Genomic DNA, 24,920 nt, shown 5'->3' on the forward strand with positions numbered 1-24,920 from the left:
CCGCATCCTTTCCACGTATATCAGAACACTCATGCCATAGCTTTGATCAGTTTGAGGCCAATCTCTACGCAGCAGTGCGCGTTTTCAGCCCTATTCCCAGCTCTATCACGGGGTACTCACGCAATGGCTTCGATCATGTCGAGTCCCATTTCCACGCAGCAGTGCGCGTGATCGGGACGCGGCTCGGGCAGGCCGGACACACAGTAGTAGCAATCACCGAGCAGCTTTATCCTCAGACAGTTGTGCTCAGCCGCCAGCCGGTCGAACCTGAGGTCAAACGGAAGGTTAGTTGACGTGTATGAAGACGCGTACAGACGATCAGAGCTGGCACCAGCAGTGGGAGGGGACAAACTGAGCAATAAGGGACTCCAGGGTTCTCTCACTAAATAGGAGTCCATGAGGGAAATAATGAAATGATTAGCTACATTTTTACCTGGAAGGCGTATATCACATGCAGTCTCCTAAGTCATGATGATGAAAATAGAAGACGTTATGCGATATAATAATGCACTGAAAATATGGAAATGCAAAAACATACATGAAAATGCACGATATAAACGGTTAAAAAGAAACCGTTTAATGGTCAAAATCGGTTTCCACATATTGACAGCACTCAAATTGGTCTTTACGTATGAATAATAGTAGTGCTTATTCCATCTTAGCCTTTTTATGTCGGCACACACTACACACACACGTCCAGTGCTTACCTGGCGAACAGTTCGTTCAGAAGTCTGACCAACTCCTCTGCTGTGCACTGATCAGACAGCGCCGTGAAGCCGCAGATGTCGGCAAATATTATACTGAAACACAGATGAAGCCACGAGGTCAGCTACAGGCCAGAGACGAAATCGTGCAAGCAATAAGTACCTACTATGCTGAGTCGCAGGTCACGTGAGACATAGACGAAACCTCGAACAGTACACACAGAGCCGCGTGTTTATAAACAGTTTCCGTCGTGGCACACGTACCTGACGTTGTCGTGGCGCTGGATGTATATTTTGTGAAACATAGTGTCTCGCTGCTGCCCGGCGATATCGGATTTCATCTCCATGGCAACGTGCCGAGGCAGCACGGACAAGAGAAGACGCTCCTGGAACAGAAACAGGAGATAAATAACACAGGCAGTACGGCAATGATTTGCTTTTTACAGACTCTTACGTAACGCCGAGTCGTCCGTGATCGTGATTTATGGAAAAGAGACTTAGATGAAGCACGTATGTCTGACTGCCGGTTGAATGAGTGCATTGACAGGCTATTCTATTGATTGCTTGCGTTATAGATGCTTGCCAGCATGGTCAAACCCAAGGCCATAAATATAGGTGAACTCATTTAATCACACGAATCAAGCACATAATTGGCCACATGCACTCTATGTTTCGGTTAAAAAATGTCCTGGTTAACAACATGTCCTGGTTGATAGAAAATAACCGAGCTGATATGGCAAGAACAAACATATAAACAAACATGGCCCTGTGTAGCCGGTCACCCCCTCTCCCAGTTACTCTCGGTGGCCCATTTTTCTAAATCAACGAAAACGACCACGATGAGGCAATATCAGCAGCAATAAACCACTACACTAGCAATAAATATAGCTATAAGGCTCGTTAAGTACTGACCTACCTCACCAATACCAGCCGTGTTTCTGCCAAATTCCTTCACGCCACAGATACCACACTCATGGCTCATTAGAAACAATTGATTGCATTTGCCGTGCCCACCGGCCACCACCCAGCCCCGCATCATTCATGGCCACTCATTTACGTTCATTCTCTGATGGTTCATCTACAGTTACCTGCTGTTGATTCTCCCTCTGTGTCACCAATCGAGCCTCAATACACTGGCGCGTCTCCAGGAAGGCCTTCCGCTTGGCCAGCTCGCTCGGATAATGAGTAAAGATGCCGGCCAGGTTCACACACAGAAACAGCAGGCTGTTGCAGGCGATCTGAAACAGCGACAGACACCGGCTCGGGTCATTCTTCAATCGCCGGCTGACCGAGGAATTTAAGGATGGAGGTTTTATGGATAACACCATGCTTGTCCCTTTAGTTTATTTGGTTTCTGACTAAAAATCAGATTGTGGCAAAAAACAGAATTTGTGTTCACGGTAAATTTTTGACATTATCTGGGCATGTGATGGAGTATTTAGCATGGAGATGTTGAAAATATCACATAAAAAGTATCAAGACCAAAGAAATATTCAAATTATGTAAAGGTATTGTAAACCCCGCATTCACGCTTATTCGAAACCGTCTCGGGACGCTCTTAGTGCTTCGTTGGTGCGCAAACAGCCTTTACTTAGTAAAACTTGACCAGTGGACTGTGAACATTTCGATGCGTACCCGGCGACCTTTCTCGGACCGCCGATGCCCGTTTGGCCGGCAGCAGCACTCAGCAGTCAGAACCGGGCACACACTGATTAGGACTTCCTCTGAACACAATACAATCATCGTCACTGGCGCGATGCATCTCGGCACCCTTATCAAACTGTTTTGAGCTAGCAGTTGCTCACTAATGTCGGACACTTGCTGGGAGATCGAGTGTGATTATTTTTGATGGATGATGGCTTTAAGCAGTTTCGGGAGTAGAAATACATGCGGGTACATATCTACCTTCCCGTCCAGCATCGCTCGTTTTATCATTCCCTAACAATTTCTCCGAACAACTGCATCCCTAACTCCTCTAACAGCTTCGGTCTCCCCGCCAACATCATCACTCTCCTCTCCAACATCGCCTCTCCCCCAACACCTCCCGTACTCCCTCCAAACAGCACTATCCCTACCTCCTCCAACACTTTCGGTCTCCCCTCCAACACTGTCAGTCTCCCCTCCAACATCGCCTCTCCCCCAACACCTCCCGTACCCCTCCAACATCTCCCATTCCCCCTCCAAGATCACCTTTCCCCTCCAACATCACCAGTTTCCCCTCCAACACCGGACCTTTTCCCTCTAATGCATTGCCTGTCTCGTCTGTCTGTGAACAACTTCAGTGTCTCCCAACTAGCAGATTCTCTCATTCGGTCGATGACGTCTTGTTGGAACGCCAGCCAGCGCAACAAGCCCAATTAGATTTATATAGCCCGATATATGATAACGGTACCCTTTAAATGCAGCCGCAGACATTTTACACGAAATATGTCCTCGCCAAGTTGAGCAAAACGCACAAAATTCTATTTGAGAGATCATCGCAATTCGCAGTAAAAAACAATTGCTTCTGGAAACTAGGACAGCGGCAGCCATTTCACATGCCGGTCATATCGACAATGACGACTCGCGTAACACCTACTCAATGTAGGAATCTAATGTGATGGTTCACCAATGATCCAACATGCTTTATTTAATACCTTTTGCTTCTGTCCAGTACATCGGGCTACAGTTCGCGGCTGGAAAGTGGAAACCATAGAGATCCGATCAATATCTCAGCCTTAGTAAGCCGAATCGAATGGCTGAACGTTATGCCGATCTCATTGGCAATTCCAGTCGCATGCATCGGATTTGAGTCGGCTCAGAGTTGTGGGCAATACGATCCGCGGCCGCAATGGCCGCACGTCGCATCGAGCGCGCGCGTTATGTGGCGCTGGAGAAGGTCGCCCGATCCGGAATGTTTTAACCAATAGGTTATGTGCTGCAGTCTCTCCAAACAGAGAGCCTCCATAGAGGTAACCAGCAGTGGGTGGCTGATTTACATTTTGATATGTAGAATTCTTAGTTGTTGCCGAGAAATATCATATCTACGCATGGAAACTAATTTTATTGTCATCTTGTGTGCGTCTCCTATCCAATAATACCTTTATTGTGTTGAAATATGATATCTGGGCTCCAGGCATTTGATGATCCGAATCACAAGGCGGATGCCAAACTGTTTTTCACTGAAGCCCACGATAATTAGTACCGCTCCTATCAGATACAAAGGGTAGGTATCGCCGGCGTAACAAGGTGGTCGCTGAAGGCCACTGGGTATTGATTCAGCTTGTTAGGCTCTATGATCATTCGTATCAGTATGCATGTGATAGACAATGCTCGTGTACCTACCTATTACATATGCGTGCAGAAATCACGGATATAGCCCGTAAGCGAGTTTCAACGGCGAGTATCAGGCGTAAAATGCGTCTCAGCTTGGCCCCCCCCACTTTCGAAAACGTTCCTACGCCTATAGTCTCAAAGCTTCTTTCTTCTCGATAGTTTGCAAGCAGCCAAATTCATCAGCATCCGCATCCGCTTCCGCCTATGGTTCTCTTTTCAATAAGTTCCATTACGAACGCCGTAGAGAATTTCATGAAACGATGAGCACTGGAAATCATTGAATAAGCGTCAGTTCTGATGCACAGTATCTAATGCAGGCTAGTCTGCCGTGATGAAACAAAAAACGAATGCGATCACTGATTCATGGAAAGGAATAACTTAAGCACGCTTAGACTGATATTACTCATCTCGCTCTCTCTCTCTCTCTCTCTCTCTTTCTATTTCTATTTCTATTTCTCTTTCTCTTTCTCTTTCTCTTTCTCTTTCTCTTTCTCTTTCTCTTTCTCTTTCTCTCTCTCCCCTTCTCTCCCTCTCTAGCCTTATTTCTTTCGTTCTTCTTTCCCTCTTCCGCCCTTTAACCCTCGCACGACCAGGCCATTTCTCATAACACGAACGACCAGGGGGGGGGGGGGGTTGTTACGACCCCCCTGGCGTTTCGAAACGGAAGGTCGTAGAGCTTAGCGGAAAAAACCAACGGATTGCTCTCAACGAGATCTCGCGATTGATGGTATATTTTTTGGTCCTAGGTCAACATTTGACCTACTTTTGACCGGTCAAAGGTCAAATTTTCGGAAAAATAGACTTTTTTCAACTTTCGGCGGCGACTGCGGCAAAACGGTGGGAGATATCGACTTGAAACCTTCACTAACGTGTTCCTTGATCAATTCTCTATCGTTTGGTATGTATTCCGTTTCCCTAGCTCTAAAAATGGCGCGTTGGGAGCGCCGGAAGTCGGCAAGGTCACAGTCGGCGGCAGAAATTCGAAAAATCAAAATTTAAATTTTTGAAATCTGATTGTATTTTTGGATTTGGGAGGTCCATTTGCTCCCTAAAGAAGCTAATATTGCTGCATATTCCCATTGAGGTGACAAGAATTAGCAAAATAGTGGTTCGGGCGCTTTTCAAAAATAGTACCGGACGCTGTTCCTCTTGTGACGTCATAGCTCCGTGACCTGACCTGACCCGGTCAAATTTCTTATACCATATGATAGCCAATACTTGCCCCAACATGCATGGGAAGTTTCATCACGATCCATCAACCGATGTCCGTACCACCGGCAGGAAACCTCGGGCGTTGGCACTCAGTTTGTGAAAATCCGGCCGGAGGCTGTACCTCTTATGACGTCATAACTCCGTGACCTGACATGACCCGATCAATTTTTTTTCGGCAAAAGATGCACAAAGGCTGCCCCAGAGGGTATTGAAAATTTCAGCCCGCTACGACAAGCCGTTTAGCGTGCACTTCGAAAAAACCTCAGGGGGGGGGGGTTGATACAACCCCCCCCCCCACTAGGCGTTCTAGGGTTAAAGAGCGAGTAATGAACTTCAATTTTTAAAAGATTCCACAACCAATATGAAAAATATCTACCAGCCATCGTGCACCAGGAACTTTTATGTTCCGGAGGGACAGCAAAACAAAACCAGACAACGGTTCTTCCCATCATCGTTTTGCCGATTTGACGTCAAATCCTAACCTTTATCCTCTACCGCCCCAATTCTAGTCGTCGTAATTGGTAACGAACAAGGTCGCCCCAATTCCAGCCGCACTTTGTGTCGAACAAGGTGGTTGTGTTCCCAACTGGCACAGGTCAATACCGAACTGAAAACACAAACGAGCCGCCGACGTGTGCTCGCTGGCCACGGGGACGCCATCGGCCGTTTGCGCAGTGTTCAGGACGTGTGCTTGTTAGCAGTTGACGGTGTACTCAGAGACCGACAATGACGTCATACCTGGTCATCAGTGGAACCAAATAGTCGCACCCGCTTCTGGGAAGCGGTAACGAGGCATGGCGGATATCATTTTCTTCTGTGCGAGTTAGAAAGCTGTTGAATCTGTGCCAACAACGTACAGGTTAACGAAATAAGGTCTCCCTGTGACGTTTGGTTAGTGTTTTGATTATGAATAATCATAAGTCTGTGCACTGAGTTATCAGTAACAAGCCTGCCTGTCTGCCCGTCTGTCCGTCTGTCCGTCTGTATGTCTGCCTGTCTCACAGACCCGCTGTCTATCGGACAAGTGCAGCGCTCTTGCGGCCCCCAGCAGCTGCACTTGCGGTCTGGGAGCACAGCCACACCGCCATTTGCCGCTCTAAATCGACCACAACTGCCCGCACAGCTGGCTTCAGTAGATTCCTGTCACTTAATATGCAATATTTAATTGTTATTAGAATCTTCTGAGTCATCCGTGCTTTTGCAAAACATAATAAATGACACCATTAACTCCTCGCGATTTCAATAACCACATTTTAACCGTCAATAAGAGCAAGAAAATAACTGTCAACGAAAGAAGCATTTATAATGCAGGCTGACCCTGAAATAATGTGAAATAGGAAGACTTGCGAAAGAAAAGTGATTTCGTCCATCTTTCATTATACTATACAACTGTCAAAACGCATTGGGTCGATTGGCAGTTTACAAGCGCACTTGCCAAATGTCACCATTAGATTGCCGCATCGCTGTTAACGGTTTCGCTGCTGAACGTTATGCTTTTATTCCGATTACCGCATTTCTCTGTAAATCAACATCACTGCTCCTCGCCTGTCTCTGTTAGTCATATCACCAGCCACTGCACTGTCAGTTTTTTCCACAGCTGGCCCCCATTCTTGGCGTTCTTGCAGCCTTGCTGACGTCTTTCAGCAGCTGTCTGGGCTCACAACGTCAGACAACATCGCCTGTAGGTTGTCTGGGTTATCCCCGCGCTTATCTTCGTCCAACTCTTTGTTGCTCTGTCGGACTGTCTGTCCATTCAGGCGTGTGCCGGTTTTTCAGCGGCCTCTGTTCGCTGGTCGTCTGCGCGGAGGTTGCAGCGTGGGTCGGTGATGGGTTTAGTTGATGATCTGAGTCGACACTCAATTACAGAACGATAGAGAGCGAAGACGGGACCGCCGCACCCCGCCGCACTGCAGCGAACTGAACGGAGTCGCCACCTCCATCGGACCAAGATGGCTCCGAGCTCAGGAATGAAGTTGAAATATAGGTGAGGACACTTCATCCTGACACTATATGCTAGTTTTCGGGACGGGCAGGCACCGTACCCGAACACTCATTTATCCGACGCTCTAGCTCCAAGGATTGTCCTCGTGACGTCAGGCGCGCGACCGCGGGGGCCGGGGCGAGGCCGGAGGCTCTTTCGCTCACTGGACGGCGCGCCGAGCGGTCGCGACCAGCATGTTGCCTGACGAATACAATCCCTGAACACGCGCCAGCCTTTTCCTCGGGAGCGAGACGGCTGATAAAATACCTTATAGGCGGATAACCATGTACCAATACGAGCAGTTACGGTTTATTGCTGCTAATTTTGTTTTTACTTCACGCTTAAACAAATTAAACTTAAGGCTAGTATAGGCGGACCACTCGGCTACTTATGTGATTACCCCGGAGCCATACGCTTCTTTTGAAACTGACCATAGGGGCAGTTGTCATGGACGAGAGACTGACACTCTGTCAGTCCCTCCCCTCCCCTGGACTCCCTGTCAGGCGGCATCGGTCTCCCCCAGTCACCGTGAGTGAGCGCCCGTTGGTCGGAGTCCGGCGAACGTATGTCGTCATCAGACCAAACCACATTACCGGCCCGGTAATGCGATCACCGCCGGCCTAAGCGCGACGCCACCGTCACGTTCTACCGACTCTGTGCACCGCCTGGCGATGAGCCCCGGCCGTGCCGACTACGACAGCGACGGATTGAGAGAAATGCCCACACGCAGCCCGCTCTTGGAGCAACGCTTTACAGGAGAGCAACGGTCTTGGGGCGGCACCTTACAGGAGCGCACTTTGACTTGTTTTGTATGCGGGCCGCTTCGCTCTTGGACACATATTTTATAGAGTCGCTGGCTCTTGAGGAATGTTTTATGTGTAGTTAGGACGCACTAGAAGACTAACCGGTTTAGAGCAGCCCACACTTTTGGCTAAATATGGCGCCAATGAACTGTGAACTTGAGAAGGTAGGTATGAAGGTCGTGTTCACTGAACGGTCGTGTTATACGTGCATCAATGCGTTTCAAATCCAATTCAGTTTTTGATCATTTTTTACATTCATCAATGAGAAGACATGAAAAAACTTTATAGCTTTCCTCTCGATTATGCCTCTTGACAACTTGACGATGCACTTCATACGATGATAAGAAACATAGTTTAGTGTGGAAAACTGGAATGTCAAACTGAAATATCATTCAAACCGTCGTGATCACTGACCAAAGGTCTAAACCTCATATGTTCTGCAACTTGCAAGTAATATGATCCTGAAATGGCTGCCTATCCGAGAAGCGACCACAAGCATAGAATTACCTGAGGCGGCACTTCGTCGTATAAAGCTAAACGGTCATCCGTTACGAAGATACGGAGGGAGAGCCCCCCCCCCTCCCTATTCCCTGAGCAGGCCGCTCGGCTAGTAATTACCCCAGCGGGATGCTGATTTTACTAATATGTGTATTGTGCACATAACCGGGTAAGCGTTTAATGAGTTAACGACTCACTTTTACTTTAAACATATGTTGATGAAACATATGTTGAGCCTATTGATGCCCCCTGAGCTTCTTTACCCGGACTTTGTTTGTCCCGATCTATTCATCGAGGTAAAAAGTTATGCCATTGTTCCCATTGTGTCCATTAGCCCATAGAGACCACGGTGAATAGGAGACCCAGGGGATGAAGCAGGTATTACTGAGCATCAAGGCAGTAAGTTTTCGGATTTTTTTGTGGAGCTATCCCGGGGACTACTTAACTTACCACCTGCAGCTTTCTCGGCTGCTAGTTACTAATAAATATCTAATATACCTACACCGATGCATAAGATCTCTATGCTACTACTCACCATCTGCAGCTGTCCGTTGGCTACTCACCAGCTGCGCGAAGCTGGCCTGGTTGCGGCCCAGGTAGCCGGCCAGTCCCAAGTGAAGCGCCGACAGCGTCAGGCCGGCCACGAGCGCCTCTCGTAGCCTCAACGGCAGCAGGGCGTACACCATGTAGACACAGAACAGCGTGAGCCACACGCCGGCAGTGGCCGAGTCTGCGGGAGCTGTCAGCACCACGGCGGCTACCAGCGCCACGAATGAGACGGCCACCGTGCAGCTGAACACCAGCAGGAGTAGGGTGCGCAGCTGGCGGGCGCGCGCGAGTGTCAGCGCCAGGCCCGCATACAGCAGCAGCAGTGCGGCCAGCACGGGCGCCAGAGTACGCGCCGCGCCGCGCTCTGCGCTCAGAATGTACTCCAGCAGCCCGAGTGAGACCAGCACCAAGATCAGGATGGCCAGCAGCGACGAGAACGACGACTGGTTCATGCGTAGGAAGTAACGCTGGTAGAGCGACTCCACCTGGACGTCCGCAAACCGATGCGAGCGGCAGAGGCGCAGACAGGGCGCGCAGAGCCGGCGCCGGGGGGCGGAGACGGCGGGCGGGGCCGGCGTGCTCTGCAGCAGGCTCACCTCGCCGGGCCGGGAGCGCACTGAGCCGCTGTGAAGACCCGACTTGCTGTAGTGCTCGATTACCTCCCAGTTTGACTTTCGGCCGGGCTCGGCGGCGCCGCGCTCCGCCGCGCCTGCTGTTGCTGCCGCCCCCGCCCCCGCCGCCGCCCCAGTGGTGGTGGCCGGGGTGGCGCCCGAGGCTGGGTCGACGCCGCTGCCCTTCGAGGAGCGCTGACCCATTTTGTGCTGCAAGGAAGAAAGAAACAGCGTTACCGCTTAGAATTATTGCCGAGTGACATGCAAAAGTGCAGTGCTTTTGCATTACCCAGTGTGCAAGCACTCCACTGAACTGTAATTATCCATGAAATTCTTTCATGGCACTGCATTTAAATTTCCTTGACGTAACTCTTTACTTTCCACGTCAACCATACACAAACACAGACAGCTTGTCATACAAACAAAATCGATGATCTCAGAACTCGATGTATCCCAAATCTCCATGCATCCCCACCCGGTGTTCCCTATCCCCTTGCGCCCCAATGCGTCTTATGTCCTCTGGCTCCCTACATCCTGATGTGTCCTGGACCCTCCCCCCCCGTGTGTCCTGTGTCAGCGCCGCGGGCGGCAGTGATGACGTCACCGTCTCCAGGGTGGTATTGTAGCGGTGCCACGGTGGCGGACGGGCCGACGGACGCGGCTGAGCGCGAGGACGGACAGAGTTGGCCCCGTGCCGGACGATTGGGCCTCGCTCATTGGCAGCTGCCCTCCTCTGAGACGGTCCCCGACCCCTGCTGAGACAGTCCCCAACCCCCGCGTCCCCAAGGTCCACCGACCGACGAGGGGGCGGTGGGGGGGGGGATGACATGGCGGAACAGCGAGTACGGCAACACCGGTCTGATTTATCCATTCGTCCAAATGTTGATAACTTAGATCACACATGGCTGCAGAAATGTAGGCCTAAATAATCACTTTGTTGTGAAAATACACTGTAAAAAAAGTTTACAAACTACCGTGTTAATTGCTCAACAAAAAGATAGTATTAAGACACACAAAAGCTGAAGATAGCAATGAGGTTAGTAAACGGTTTGTATGTAAGCACATTTATTTGTGGTAAACAAACATATAAGTTACAAAACTAAGCCAAGGTGTGTCAACTAGTGGTGTGTCAGCAAGCACTATGCGTGTTTTATACACTATATGCCACACTTACGCAAAACGTGTTTTCGAACAAACTATACATAGCAGGGGACACTAACATACGACCTTTTGTACAACATGTACCTTTGTGCTAAAACACACTTGAAGTTATTTGACAACTGCGGTGCAACTGCGTCACGTCCGCCATGTTTTTTCGGCGCGCGTCCTTTGGCTTGTGCGGCTTGTGCTGTGTCCGCGTCGTGCGGGTCTCTGATGGTGAGTAAGGTGTTGCCAGATATAAATTTGATGTAATTATGCTTCTGTGTTGTATGCCTTGAATTTTGTCAATCGATTTATCTTTATTCGGTGCTAGTGATAACCGTGATGATGCAATGAATGTTGTGTGAATGAGGGACAGCATTATGACCACCAACTGTATCTTAGCAAAATATAGGTTAAAATATAGGAATTCTATAGGTTATTACTGAGGTTACTAGGTTGCTGTAGATTATACTTTGATACAGCCCCCTAATTATTTAATTGCACATGAATAAGGTGGCCCAGTAAGACAAACCCGACAACTATGTCTAAGGACAACTCTAGTAAGATCTGTCTAACGCATTTCAGGTGGCCTTGCAGTCATAGGATAACCTTTATTGGGCAAAAGCTGCCCATTTTTGTTCACCTAAAAATATTTTTTATTTAAAATTTCTTTACGTTCTTTCCTGTTCAGTGAAAGTTGAAATGGGCATCATTTTCTGAAATTTATTGGTAGGGTCCCAAATGATAATTTTTGCAACATTGAAGCATGGGAGTTGCAACTTGCCACATTCTCAAAATGAATGATGAGAGTCAATTTAATTCAGGAAACAGGTTAACTCCCCTGGTTCCGCCAGTGTATAGCTGGAATGGAACTTGCATATAAAGGCAATCATTTAAGTATTCGGTTCCAAGGTACAGGGGTGGCAGAAGGTGAAGCACAACAGGGGAATGTGCCACACAAAATTGTGGCTGGGGCACCTGGGTCGAAATTTCCAATAGTACCTTACCTTTCCGCTGTGGCTAGATTAGTTATATCTATTGATTAATGTTAACCAATGGTGTTAACTTCAATAACCACCTAAAATAGCCAGAAAATTTACACCTAAACCAAATTATGAACACTGATGGGTATAGGCACATAGCTCGGACAAAATATAACCAAACCTAACCTAACCAGACCTAACCTAACCTTACCTAACCTAACCTAAACTAACAAAACCTAACCTAAACTTACCAAAAATACACCTACAACCTACATTGGCAACCGAAAGCTACTTGTGCCGTTATTGAAAGTAGACTAAATTAACTAATAACAGGAAAATCAGCATTTAATTAGCTTTTTGATGTTTGCAAATAACTAACAATGATATTTCACATCGAAAAACACCTATACTATACCTACATTTTTACTAATGTTGGAACAGGTACCGTTGGAACTTTTCACTGACACCCGACATTTAAAGAAGAGCATATGGAATGGAAGATGAGTTACCGCATTATTGCAGATAAAATTGTTAACATTGATTTTCTTCTATGGGGGTTTCAATTCTTGGGGATGCTTTTCTATGCGAGAATTAGATATTTACTTTGCCCTTACATCCTGAGGTGCCTTCCGCGGTCCGCCAGTGGCCCGGGAACGTTTGAAAAGTTGAGGGGGCAGGTTAAAAAGTTGAGGGGGCAAAAGTTAAAACTCAAAAGTTCTATATTTCTTTCTTTCCATGCAACGCCATAAGGCTAATGTTGAATTTTCCCGAAAGTTGGAGGGGCGCTGCCCCTCCAGTCCAAAAGTGGGAGGGGCAAATGCACCTGCTGTCCCTCCTCTTCCCAGGCCTATGCCTTCTGCTGCTGCAGCTTAGACATGTAGTTTAACTACCCACTGACTAAGAATGCAGTTCACATTGCCTTACTTTAATGGATCACAAGGTGAAACTCTTGATTATCACTTGTCTAGATATTAAGTAATCCAGATACTTTTGATATCGATCAATAGAGCAGCTCACACTTAGTGTGTGCTGTAAAATCTGACATGGGAGATGTGTTAGGCAAGGGAAAAGCAAATATTTTAGGCCCACCCCACTTCAGTTGGGAAAACAGTAATATGTTCCTTTTTTTTTAAAGCTTCTAGCAGGCTTTCGTAGCCGCCGTTTCTAGTCGGAATGTAAATTGGCGGAAATGGCCAAGATAGGCCAAGGTGAAGGAGTTTATGCCCTGGTTTATGGCGGGCAGCATTTTTGGAAATCTAGAATAAAAATTACGATTTTTTATTTGAAACAAATAATGTGAGTTACATTGTAGGTTTTTGGGCAAGTCACTGTAGTATGAATCAACAAATTATCTTCCAAAAATAGCAAGAATGCAAAGCTCTCCGGGTTACCTTGGCCGTTTTTCCGCCTATTATATTTGGGCTATCTCGGCATTTTCGACACTACCGCGGGTAACTACTGGCCGCATGACCGGAGATAGGCCTGTTTATCTTTAAGAATCAGTAAAAAAGGAGATTTGTTTGTACAGTGGCTTGCAAAATTAATTTTTGATAAGTAAATCCCTGGCCTAAGACCTATCCCTTTTCGCAACTAGCGAGTAGACCGCATCATCAAACATCCGTAGGTTGTAGTTTAGATATAGTTAGGTTAGGTAAGGTCCTGTTAAGTCTGGTTTAAATATGTTTATTATTCCCATTTTACTGTTTAAACGACATTTAATAGTATATTTCATAGTTTTACTGATATTTCCTTTTTGGTCTTATGACGTCATTATTGCCCACACATTGCATATGTAGTATTTTTCTTTTGTGAGTCATTTCATCCTTGATTAGGCGCGCATTGTTGGCATGACCCCGTTACGAGAAGATTTCAATTTTTGTCGATTTTTATAGATTTTAGGTGAGTTAGTTATCAAAGTGTTTAATTTTTGATGTTCTGTGAATAATTGAAAGCCATCAAAGTGTGATCTAATGCACTGAAAGCCATAGGTGTGGGAACAGGGGGGGGGGGGGGGACGGCCGGGCCATCACCATGGCCCACCCACCTTTCAGCTACGTTACAATCAGATCGGATACTCAGCTCGACTTGCCCCCCCCCCCCCCCCCCCACACACACTTCTCAAAACGTTCCTACACCTATGCTAAAAGCCATTTTTGGAGGGTGGTGTTATTTTCCAAAATTTGACAAGGCCTTTTCCGTCCCGATTTATGGAAGTTTCATCCCTATTTTTGGAAAATGCCCTTCTATTTTTGGAAGAGCATACTAAAAAAATGGAAGCTTCCAAAAATGAAACAGATGGCCACTGCCACTGTTTACCCAACTGATTTCCAGTCTGCAAAACATGGCAGGGAGCTCGACAAGATTTTCAGGGCAGACAAAGTCCTGCCCCGAATCAGAATGCTGAGTCCAGGGGTAGCCCAATTCCTGCCCCTAATGATGCAAATAATGTAATGATATAATGATGTAGGAAGCAGTGAGAAGCTGAGAAAATCACTTCCGTCAATTTTTTAAACTTCTGCACCAGATTTTCCTGCTTCTGCCCCAGTATTCCGGAAACCTGCCCCTATTTCTGCCCCGACCTGCGGTGTCTGCCCAGACAAGATCTCGTCGAAGAATGCCACATTTTGCAGACTGGACCAGGACTGATTTAGTGTGGTGATCACCCAGCTATATCACTATTGTTAGCAGGATGATTGGTGTACCTACCTATGTATGGATGGATGTATGGATCAACTTCATGATTTGCCAGCTGATTTGGTTATCAGTATTGTGATCAGCCAGCTGACAGCCTTTTCAAAAAGTTGTTCAGCCAGCTGACTGCATAATCATTTTCATGATAAACCATAGGGCTGTTCGGGTGCTGCAAAATATTTTGCGCGACTGTGACATCACACTTGTATGATGTCACTGCCCATCCCGTCGAGCAAAATCTTTCGCAGAACGCACCGAACACCTCAACATATTTTGCGCGAGACAATCGTGCCGCTCCATTCCAGCAAGCAGCGACGTAATAACTAATGAAAAACTTCACCAACCCATTTCCAATTTATGCACCGACAAAATAACACCAAACACTGCATAAATTCACTATAGTTAACACTGCACACTTCGCCACTGTACGTTGTCTGCGCCAAGTCTGCACCACTTTTGCCTCCTGCATCCTGAAATTTTAGGATGCGCGAAGCTGAAAGATTTTGCAGATGCCGATGTCACACATGTGACGTCATACGGTGGTGGGCGGAGCATAAGGCCTGAAAGGTCCCTACTGCGCATGCATGCTGCAAAATTTTACAATAGGATGTGCGGGCCGAACAGCCCTCATCATGGAGGGCATCTTTTCCTTATCATGTTTTTGATTGTGTTTGGGATCTGGCTACAGGTGACATAACCTTTGTGAAATTTTGTGATTTTCCAAAAGTGCTGCAAAATAGGCGTAAAATGATCACATTTGTGATTAATCACATTTGTGATTTCCTCCCCGTAGTTTGCCCAACTGAATCATAAGTCATAACAGGCTTTCCTCTTTTCAGGCAACTGTAGAAGTGGTTCTGCGTTGTACAGTTCCATTATGTCTGTTTTCTTCTAGCTCAATTGCTTTGTTTTGTCAGCATATCAATAACCACTTCAAGGATAAATCTGAGAACTGCAACTTTTTTCTCTGTCCGCGTTGTACACAAGGGTTCACAACTGGACGTTACTGGCTGAGACATTATGAAAGAACCCATGCTGTCAAGCAAAGTACGTCACAGTCGCACAAAGAGAAAGGAAGGCAAAGTCTGGAGGAGTCACCTTCAATCAGTACTCATTGTCAGGAAGAAGCTGAGGTTGAGACTGAGGCCTGGTGCTTGGATGATCAGGGTGAGAAAGGCTCTACAGCAAAAACTGAAGACAGTAGCCGGGAGAAAATAGCACGTTTCTTGCTTCGATTGCAATGTGAGCATGGGATGTCACGGGCTGCAACATCTTTCGTGGCTAGTGAGATAGGAGAAATCGTCGACACCGCTCTTAAGGAGCAGAATGAGAGCAGAGCATCAAAGTCGTCTTCAGTTAAGCAGGCTTGTGAAGAGTTTGCAAGCGAGTATAAATTGAGCAAATTCTGCCATGAGGAGCTCTGCTACATTGCACCTACGACTCAGATCCTTACCACAGGGGGTGGTGAATTCCAATCCAGCTATCAGTATGTGGATGTCAAGAAACAGCTGACAAGTCTCTTGGAAAATGGCAGGCTGGAAAACTGCAAACGGGACAGATTGGTCAAGCTTGTGCTCTACTTTGATGAATTTGGTGTGTGTAACCCTCTGCGGAAGAAAGCATCTGATTATAGTCTGGGTGGTTGCTATTTTGCGGTCGATGAGGGCTTGTCAATGTCGGTGCTGAGTGACATTCATCTCCTCCTACTATGTCCTACAAAACTCATCAAGCTTCATGGTTTGAACACAGTCATGAAGCCTGTGACAGATTCCCTGTGTGACCTCTTGAACAATGGCCTGGATACTTGTGGCACTCATTTTGATATCAAAGTGGAGTTTGTGTGTGGTGACAACCTGGGAGTGCATAAGATGGCGGGCTTCCAGGAATCATTTTCGTCAGGGCAGCGACCATGCCGAACATGCCACGCCACAAATGAGGACTTTGGTACAAAGCTCACAGAGCAAGAGCTGACCCTTCGTACTGAGGAGGAGTACCAAGAAGAGCTGAACATGTGTGAGAATGGAGACAATGAGGAATCTCGAAAAGCATTTGGTATCAACTCAAAATGTGTGTTTGATGAGCTGAAAGACTTTAAGGTCACAGAGATGTTTCCACCAGATATCGCGCACGATCTGTTTGAAAGTGGCGTAGTCAATCATTCCTTGGCTCTGGTGCTATCATACCTGATTTTTCAAATCAAACTCTTCACATTCGCCTCAGTTCAAAAGGCTATGAAATCCTTCTCATATGCGAGAGTCGACAAAGCGAACACTCCTCCCATGCTTCAAGCAAAGGGGCGCAAAGTGCTCGTCAAAGGCACTTTCAGTCAGTGCTGGACTTTCCTCCGAGTTCTCCCTTTCATGATCGGTCCACTGGTCCCACCAGATCAAAAGGCGTGGCTTCTTGTGACCGGTTTGCTTTCTCTTGTACAACTCATTTGTGCTCCACGTATGGACGGTGAAATTCTTGCAAGAATGCAACCTTCAGTAGAGCAGTGGCTGCGTGAGTTCTGTGGAATGTTCCCGGACTTCAAAATCAAGCCGAAGTTCCACTACTTATTACATTACCGGCACTGGGCAGCACAAATTGGTTCCTTGAGGAAAGCTTGGACTATGCGTTTTGAAGCTAAACACCAGCAGTTCAAGATCTACGCATCTCGAGCACACAACACCAAGAACATTTGTAAAACCCTCGCAGTGCGACACCAAGAAGCGGTAGCTGCATGCGAAGGAAAGCAAAAGAAGATGATGGGGAAGAAATGCAAGCCATGCCTAGTTACAGGTGCATTCGGATGGGAGGTGGATGACCGAGCTACGTACACCAAGATGGCAGTGCTTGCGGGACAGAAGTACTGCGTCGATGATGTGCTGATCGTGAGAAACCCGGCTGCTTCAAGCTCAGAGAGCTGTGATCTTCTTCGCGTAGCATATTTTCAGTTTGATGCAGTAAACCATGTCAAAATCATCGGTGACGTCTTGAGGGCGCTTTCGTTTGATGAGCACTATATGGCATACCGTGTGACTAAGGGCGAGATGATGATGATCCCTTCTGCTTGGATTTTTGACCCCACTCCGCTGGCTACTTATTCAGTGCAGACCGCAAAATACGTGCCCCTCAGGTACCAGATACCAGGTCTCCGAATCACCTCTGAAAGGTGAGTAATCTGTGCATTTTGCTTCAATTTGAAGTATCAGATTTACTGCGAACTCGCGACTGCTTGTATTGAGCAGTATTGCAGCTATTTGCTTCGCTGTTATGGCTATTGTGAGTGCAAACTTACACTCACTCGGGTCTTACACTGGCTCTGATATCTGACATGTAGCTAGCGGCCAGTTATGTGGCTTCCACGCGTCCATGGTGTGAAACTATTGCATGAACGCACGTGCACACACCGCCCCTATATCTCGGGAACGGATGAGGCGATTGTGCTCAAATTTGCTACGAAGGTAGAGACTGATCCGACATGCAGCTTCGACAACACTGGGGGCGTCACTGCACGTGCTTACCCCACCTCCTTCGAGCCGGGTCTTGGCTTGAATAGATTCGAGGTTAATTGCTGAATCTTTTTTGAGGATGGAGATGCTAGTTCGGAGCATTGTGTTACATATGATGATGAAGATGATTAGCCAGATGCTCATTATTCAGGATCAAAATTGATAGAATAGTTGTATTACGTTTCACCCACGGGGCTTCTTCGGATACATATGACAAACATATGTATCCGAAGAAGCCCCGTGGGTGAAACGTAATACAACTATTCTATCAATTTTGCTCCTAAATAATGAGCATCTGGCTAATCATCTTCATCATCATAATTGCTGAATCTCCAGTCGTTAACTTCTATCCGACATGACGCGTGTAAAATACTCTGCAAAACCTCTCTTTTGCTCGGTCGTGCACCGCTCAGAAGGCGTTATATGGTTATAAAACGTCGTTTTCAGCGTTCTGGATGACATTCAGAATCGGCATTGTCTCAGCTTTTCAAATAAGCTATGTCTGTCTTTTAGGATTGGGATACCCGATGTTATCCAACCACCCGTGAAGTGAGCTGTGCAACCCACGTGTCTAATGTGTGCGTAAATAGTAAACCATGTGCTGTTTCGCTTGCTGTTTCACCCACTCCATGGCTATCGATGATTTTAGGACATTGTAGTTAGATAATTAATGTAACCACTTGTCATATTTTTTTCAGCGGTCAACGATGAAGGCGCTAGTAAACCATCGAAGTGCTGCGCGCGTCTTCGAATTCGAGTCTGTCCTGGACCTTGTTCAAAAGGTTCGAGCGTTCTTCGGTCTGCAGGTTAGTTTATTGTTTGTTTGTTTGTTTGTTTGTTTGTTTGTTTGTTTGTTTTTTTGGAAGAGTGACGGAATAATTTTAGTTAACGGTGGGACTCAATGTCGTGTTTCAAGTAAAAGGCTGAAATAACGTTTTTTTTTTTGCTCACAGACCTTAAAATATAGTACCTAATAGTATTTTGTACTATATTTTAAGGTCTGTGAGCAAAAAAGTCCATATTATGGAAAGTATAATACAGCGGCCTTCGTAAAACAATACCATTCGGAGAAAATTTAATTAATGACATTAAAAAAAATATTTACACAATTTGTTTAAGGTAATGCAAAGCCATATACCTACGTAAACCATAATGTTAAGCTGCTGAACGAGGCTCAGATTGAAAATAGGCTGATGTGTTGGAAATACATAGTCTGTCTCAAATGCAACATCAACCATTTACAGCAGCTGTTGTCAGTAGTCTAACAGGAAAGAGAAGAGTGCAACCAAAGGCTCTATGATTATGCGTAATGATTGAGTATGAAAATGTCGGATGTGTTTGCCTATCATTTCCATCCCCCTCTCCACCTTGGAGCGACTAATGTGTGTGGTCTACTCCCGACCTGGCTACGAATGAGGTACATGTTTTGTCCCCAGGGTGGCGAATGGGATCTGGAGATCTATGATGACGACTGGTCCTCGTGGGTCCTGCTGAATGAGGAAGATGCGATAACTGGTGCTCGGCCTCGCATCAGGACCGTCATGCGTGGCGATCTGGTTGTTCTTGAAAGGTAGGACATCGATCTCTGTTAAGTTAGGTTGTTTTGAGAAATAAAATGTTGCTTATGCAGAATGCAGTTATAAAACTCTAAAAGAAAAAAAAAACGCCCATAATCATTTGCAACTGAATTTGCTCAGTTGCGTTCGTAAGTATTGAACAAGCTCGGCCTATGAATGTTTGCGTAGTTGGAAATTGTCCTGAAAAAAAATATGTTATCCTAATCTGGTATTGTATCAAACATCTTCTCTCATCCATTTTCAGCACTGGGACGACATCCACTTCGTCAGTGGTGGTTTCGCAGCTGGATACACCGGAGCCTCCAACGTCGCCCGAACTCCGTCGATCAGGGGAAGACGCAGAGATCCGGCCGAAGTCGGGAAGCGACGCTCTGGCCGAATCTCAACAAACCGCAGGAGTGTCTCGGTGAGTCTGTCAGGCTGACTTTGTCTTTATGCGTTTGGAATTAAACCTTTCAGCGCTTGTTTAATCGGGTGTGTCGAGTTTTCATCGTTATTTCTACATTTATTTTAATCGAATGAACCACAGGCCTCTATAAACCTCAAGAGTTCTATGAATGAATCTGTATGAAAAGTTACGTAATTTTATATATTTGTTAGTAGATCGACAGTCTTCCTTCCCGCGGATCGCTGCGCCGAACCGTGCCACCCAATCCCAGCTTGTCCACCAGTTTGGTTGCCTGTTGCCAAAATGCTCCTCAGACAGGTGACCACTGGCACTGACATCTATTCCGATCGCGAGGATAGACTATACTGCGCCGCGGCAAGACTTCGACTGTGGTGACTAGGCGCAGTAGTCGGTCTCTGGTGCGGCGACCCACCAGTTACTAATGCCATTTCGGTTCGTTTTCTTCGCAGGATGGATACTATGGAAGTCCTGGATGCCATGGAAGTGATCCGGTTTGACGACAGCCAGCTGAGACCTGGACTCCTCGAAAAGCTTCGAAGCAAAAAGCCCGGCTCACCTCTGACCAGGACGGAGTGGAGCGAAGTGACGACAGTCATCGTGACGTTCGAGAAAGCTTGTAACAGGTATCATCCCCGTAGATAACGTGGTGTTGTTGTAGCGCGGGTTGAGGACATTGAAGTTAACATAAAATACTATTATCATGCATTTTTTGGTACATTTTTTATTCAGCCCTAGCCGTAACCCGCGCCGGGCCGGTACTCCATTTGTAACACAGCGGGCCGCGGAGCAGGGGGTTTACACCCCCCGTCTAACTCGACTCCTGAGCATCGTTGAGACAAGCGATAGGCGGCGTTCGAAAGAGCGTTAAAAACCAGTAGGAAAGTATTTTTGTCATGTTTTGGTCAGACCAAAAACTAGGTCACCAGAGGTCACCGAGGAAAAAATGTTCTTTTTTACTTTTGATAGTTTTTCTTCAATAACTTTTGATCCAGAAAAGATAGAGGCATAATTCGCACGCCATTGTTCTCAGCTCGTCAAGGCGCGTTGAATGATATATAATATGACCTCAAAAGGTCAAGTTGAAAAGTTGACCTTAGGGCAAGGTTCATCTCATTCGATGCGCATTGACGAGACAAACACAATAATCGTCGAACGGAGTTTATCTCAATTCAATCAAAAGTTATTGCACAAAAACCGCTTGTGACCTCAGGTGACCTCGGATGACCCAGTGACACCTTCCTGCCTTCCACCTTTATGTCGGTTTTACTGTCTCGTGTGGTGTGCTTTCATGTTTACATATTTCCTTTAAATGATGTCTTATGTCTATGCCTTGCCCTGAAAACTCCTGTTCTAGCGTCTCCAAGTCGTTAAGCTCTCCCATGCCCTTTCTTTTTCCAAGCGTCCTGAACCTTACTCATGCTCGGTACATGGAGCTGGCTGACCGCGCCCTTGTTCAATGGCCGGCGCTGCACTTTGGGTGCAGCCCGAAACAGGCACTGGTAAGCACTTATTGCGTTGCTGTTTGATTCCATCAACTAATAGAAAATGACATCGGTCCAGGTCCGGGACAGTTCGTGAACTTATCTAATCGAACTCAGCTGAATATACTGAACGGAGGCACTTAGTCACCATGTCCTGAATTGGAAAATAGGTAATTGAACTGAACCTCAAGTAAAGTCGATCTGAATGAACTGAACTGAAGCGTTTGCGAACTGCTCCGGCCCTGGATCTGGCCATACTTGTATGTATATTCAGGGCTGCGGAGTCGACCAAATTTTAGCGACTCCGACTCCGACTACGACTGCGTCTTGAAAAAATCGACTCCGACTCCAACTCCGACTCCGACCCGCCCTACTTTGACATACCTGCATGACCAATGTTTCTAAATATGGGCGGCTTCTTCGCACTGGTTTAAATGCGGAGTCGAAGTACCATTTAGTTCAGTCTCCGTGTGAACCATGCATTGCCTCTATATACCAGCTGCAGTGGATGTTGAACGCCCTTAACGTTACATCTACCCTTGGGTTGTAATTTATGCACTGCTTTTCCTGTCTCAGTCGCAGGTCAAAGCAAAAATACAATGGCGCGTAAGGAATGAGAAGCGACGAGACGACGGAAGTGATGCCGAACTCCAAGCGTCATCAAAGAGGTTGTCACGCGGAAAAACATTCAAGGGATCGCGATATGAAGGATTCGAAGGCTACAAGGGTAAGCATTGGGCATTGTGAAATGCAAGACAGCGATGTAGTATGATGTAGTACATGTGACTGATAAGCGACTAGTGGTGAATATTTTGCCCATCTGCAAGCTTTGCATTGCATATATTAAAGGTAGTGTGCCACTTTGCATTGGCCATATGAAGTTATTGGCATGGGCGAAGAGAGCGGTCTCTCTCTCTCTCTCTCTCTCTCTCTCTCTCTCTCTCTCTCTCTCTCTCTCTCTCTCTCTCTCTCTCTCTCTCTCTCTCTCCCCTCCTCCCCCTCCTCCTCCCCCGCTGGCTCTAACATTTCGTATGAACATTTCGACAGAGTACCTTCCGCCTATGCCGGAGGAAGACGTTCAGCATCTGAGAAACCGCCTCTTGAAGCATCTACACGAGGCTAACCTGACGAGCGAAGGCAAAGCTGAGCGAGAGGCCCTGATCAACTCGACGTTCGCAGACAGGCGCAGGCATGTGGTGACGCTCCGCACCAGCATGCGCAAGCTTTTGGAGCTGTATCCAATCTTGCGGAACCCAGACGAAGTAAGTACTAAGTATGCCTTGGAAGTTGTAAAATTGTCATTATATTCCTACTCTCTAATTCCATAAAATGTCCCCTGTGTGTTGCATCGTTTCGGCTTTTATTCGTCGCCCACCATAGCTTTCTGACGTTTTCTCATCCATGGAGGATTCTATAATATGACTTAACTGTCCTCTAATTATATTGTTGATACCGGTTGTTCCAGATCTGGCGTGAGCTGGCCAAACTGGAGGGGGAGACGGAGTCGTCTAAGCTTGGTGACTACAGGCGCCGCCTGAGCGACTTTCTCACCGCCATCCAACTGATCACAGAATGTCAAGGTAAATACGGTAAACCATTCACGTCAACTATTGCCCCCCCCCCCCCATTACGACCATGCAAGATTGCTGCCGAACTACTAACCTATGGGCGACGTGAGACACGTCTCTGCTCATTACTTTCAAATCTAGTACCTAGCAGATGAATGAAAATTAAATTCAAAATACTACTCTGACTTGTGTCGTGTGCTTTGTCTGTGCATTGTTTATCCTTGTTTTCAAACGCTCTTAACTAGTTAGGTTTAAGCGTGCAAATTACTCTGTGACGCCTGTTTCTCTCGCTCGCTCTTTCATCGCCCATGAGGTGGCTCACGGCTGTTTATTTGATCGAATTAACAGTGATATGGTCAAAAGCAGCCAGCTAGTTCAGTATGCGTTTCATAAACGTGACACCTCTTGGGCTCGTTCGTTCATCGCCGAACAGGTGTTATACTGACATTTGTGCTGTTATACTTCAGCGACCTTTATTGGATTGGCGAATCACTTGATCCTTGACCTGACGACCAGACCAGTTTTCACATGACCAGGTGAAAACTGACCCTCCCCCCCCCCAAAAAAAAATAGATATCAAAATTTGTGTTGTTAGCGGCATGGTCTCGAAATTCGAGGCCTTGGTGGCATTTTATACGATATCCGTGAGATCGGAAGACCTCAAGCAGCTAGCAAGTAGCAGTGTTATACTGTTAAAGGTAAATATCAGTCTGAAAAATTTACCTCTATTTCAGACACCGACTGCGTGGAGTCTCTCCTCTACTACCTAGACGCGAACCCCGAGGACATCTTTGAGGGATCAGGAAGCGCGCCGCACTACCAGGTCAACGACGACGGGTCCATCGGCCTTTTCGTCGAGGGGGTCTGCTTGACAAGGTCGGTGGACCGGAGCAGCAAGGCTGATCTCCTGCTTCTGTGGGCAGCGATTTTCCCAGTGTTCAACCAGAAGTGCCCCGTGTCTAAGGCTAAGAACGCTCTGATATTTATCACGGTGAACATCTTTGAAAAGGGGGGCAACCAAACTCTTTCCAACCGTGTCCTGGACGAGTCCAGCGTCTCAAGCAGCTCTGTGCGTAGCTCTGTGAGTAGCTTAGAACGGAACCTGAGAACGGAACGCCTTTGCCGCTCGGCTGTTAACACTTTCAAACCGTGTGACACGTCCAGCGTCTCGAGCAGCTCTGTGAGTAGCTGAGCACAGAACTTGATAACGGAATGTCTTTTCCGCTCGGCAGTTAACCCTTCGAACCGCGCCCTGGGACATGTCCAGAGTCTCAAGCATCTCTGTGCGTAGCTCTGTGCCTATAGCTTAGAACGTAACTTTAGAACGGAGCGCCTTTGCCGCTCGGCAGTTTCCTACAGAAGATTACTTTTTTAGGTTCATTTTTAGTACAATAAGAGAAATATTACTGTATGCAGTTGTAAGCTTGCTGAAAGGAGCTTGAATGCAGTTTTGAATAAACATGTTTGATGAGTTTAATTCGATTCGTTTTTTTGGGGGGGGGGGGGCGGCTGTGAAAAGAGGTGACTAACACGCACATTAGTTAAGTTACACGCCTGTTCTCAAAAATGCATTTAGTTTATTAACACGCACAGCTTAGTTAGCTAACACGCAATATGTGTGTTTTGCGTACACGCATATAGCTAGTGAAAAGTGGCCGTGTGACAAACACATGTGTTACCTAACACGTCTGTAGTTATTAACAAAACACACCGATGATAGTCAATAAACACGCTTACACGGCTTATCTTAGTAACCTGGCAAATATTCGAAAACTAGGAGGTGTTTTCAAAACACGCTATTCAACCTTTTGCGTGTAATTGAAAACACACTTAGTCATGAAATGCGTGTTTTGCTTACACGCCTATGGTTAGTGAAAATGGCCGGATAACTAACTAGTTGG

General features: G+C 46.7%; 2 protein-coding genes across 7 annotated transcripts in view; one reads left to right on the forward strand and one right to left on the reverse strand.

Moving 5' to 3' along the window:
* LOC122377795 (adenylate cyclase type 5-like) overlaps positions 1-12,940 on the reverse strand; it is a 51,846-nt gene extending 38,906 nt beyond the window's left edge. The window contains exons 1-7 of the mRNA XM_043358222.1: positions 12,724-12,940; positions 12,403-12,453; positions 9,077-9,883; positions 1,793-1,942; positions 969-1,090; positions 708-800; positions 121-267 (exon numbers count right to left, since the gene is read on the reverse strand). Coding sequence (XP_043214157.1) covers positions 121-267; positions 708-800; positions 969-1,090; positions 1,793-1,942; positions 9,077-9,877 — 1,313 coding nt within the window. The 5' untranslated portion in view covers positions 9,878-9,883; positions 12,403-12,453; positions 12,724-12,940. The remainder of the gene's footprint in view (positions 1-120; positions 268-707; positions 801-968; positions 1,091-1,792; positions 1,943-9,076; positions 9,884-12,402; positions 12,454-12,723) is intronic.
* On the forward strand, positions 10,925-24,496 carry LOC122377796. 6 transcript variants are annotated; one of them, XM_043358226.1, is made up of 11 exons: positions 13,631-13,698; positions 15,330-17,644; positions 18,683-18,790; positions 19,421-19,554; positions 19,806-19,967; positions 20,420-20,593; positions 21,370-21,469; positions 22,028-22,178; positions 22,499-22,713; positions 22,917-23,031; positions 23,754-24,496. In XM_043358226.1, the coding sequence occupies exons 3-11, from the start codon at positions 18,692-18,694 to the stop codon at positions 24,209-24,211; spliced, it is 1,608 nt and encodes a 535-aa protein (XP_043214161.1). In that variant the 5' UTR covers positions 13,631-13,698; positions 15,330-17,644; positions 18,683-18,691; the 3' UTR covers positions 24,212-24,496. The 6 variants fall into 6 exon arrangements, 3 of the variants coding, with proteins under 3 accessions (XP_043214159.1, XP_043214160.1, XP_043214161.1); XM_043358224.1 differs by lacking the exons at positions 13,631-13,698; positions 15,330-17,644 and adding an exon at positions 10,925-11,050; XR_006255923.1 differs by lacking the exon at positions 21,370-21,469 and having other exon boundaries at positions 13,541-13,698.
* Positions 24,497-24,920: the final 424 nt, after the last annotated feature.

Source organism: Amphibalanus amphitrite, unplaced genomic scaffold (genome assembly GCF_019059575.1).
Source record: "Amphibalanus amphitrite isolate SeventyFive unplaced genomic scaffold, NRLGWU_Aamphi_draft 000051F_arrow, whole genome shotgun sequence".
Lineage (NCBI taxonomy): Eukaryota > Metazoa > Arthropoda > Thecostraca > Balanomorpha > Balanidae > Amphibalanus > Amphibalanus amphitrite.

Excerpts from the sequence above, each read along its gene's own strand:
- LOC122377796 (XM_043358224.1), top strand. Across the intron at positions 19,968-20,419 it reads CAAACCGCAGGAGTGTCTCG|GATGGATACTATGGAAGTCC; the intron begins GTGAGTCTGTCA and ends TTTTCTTCGCAG. Across the intron at positions 21,470-22,027 it reads GCAGCCCGAAACAGGCACTG|TCGCAGGTCAAAGCAAAAAT; the intron begins GTAAGCACTTAT and ends TTCCTGTCTCAG.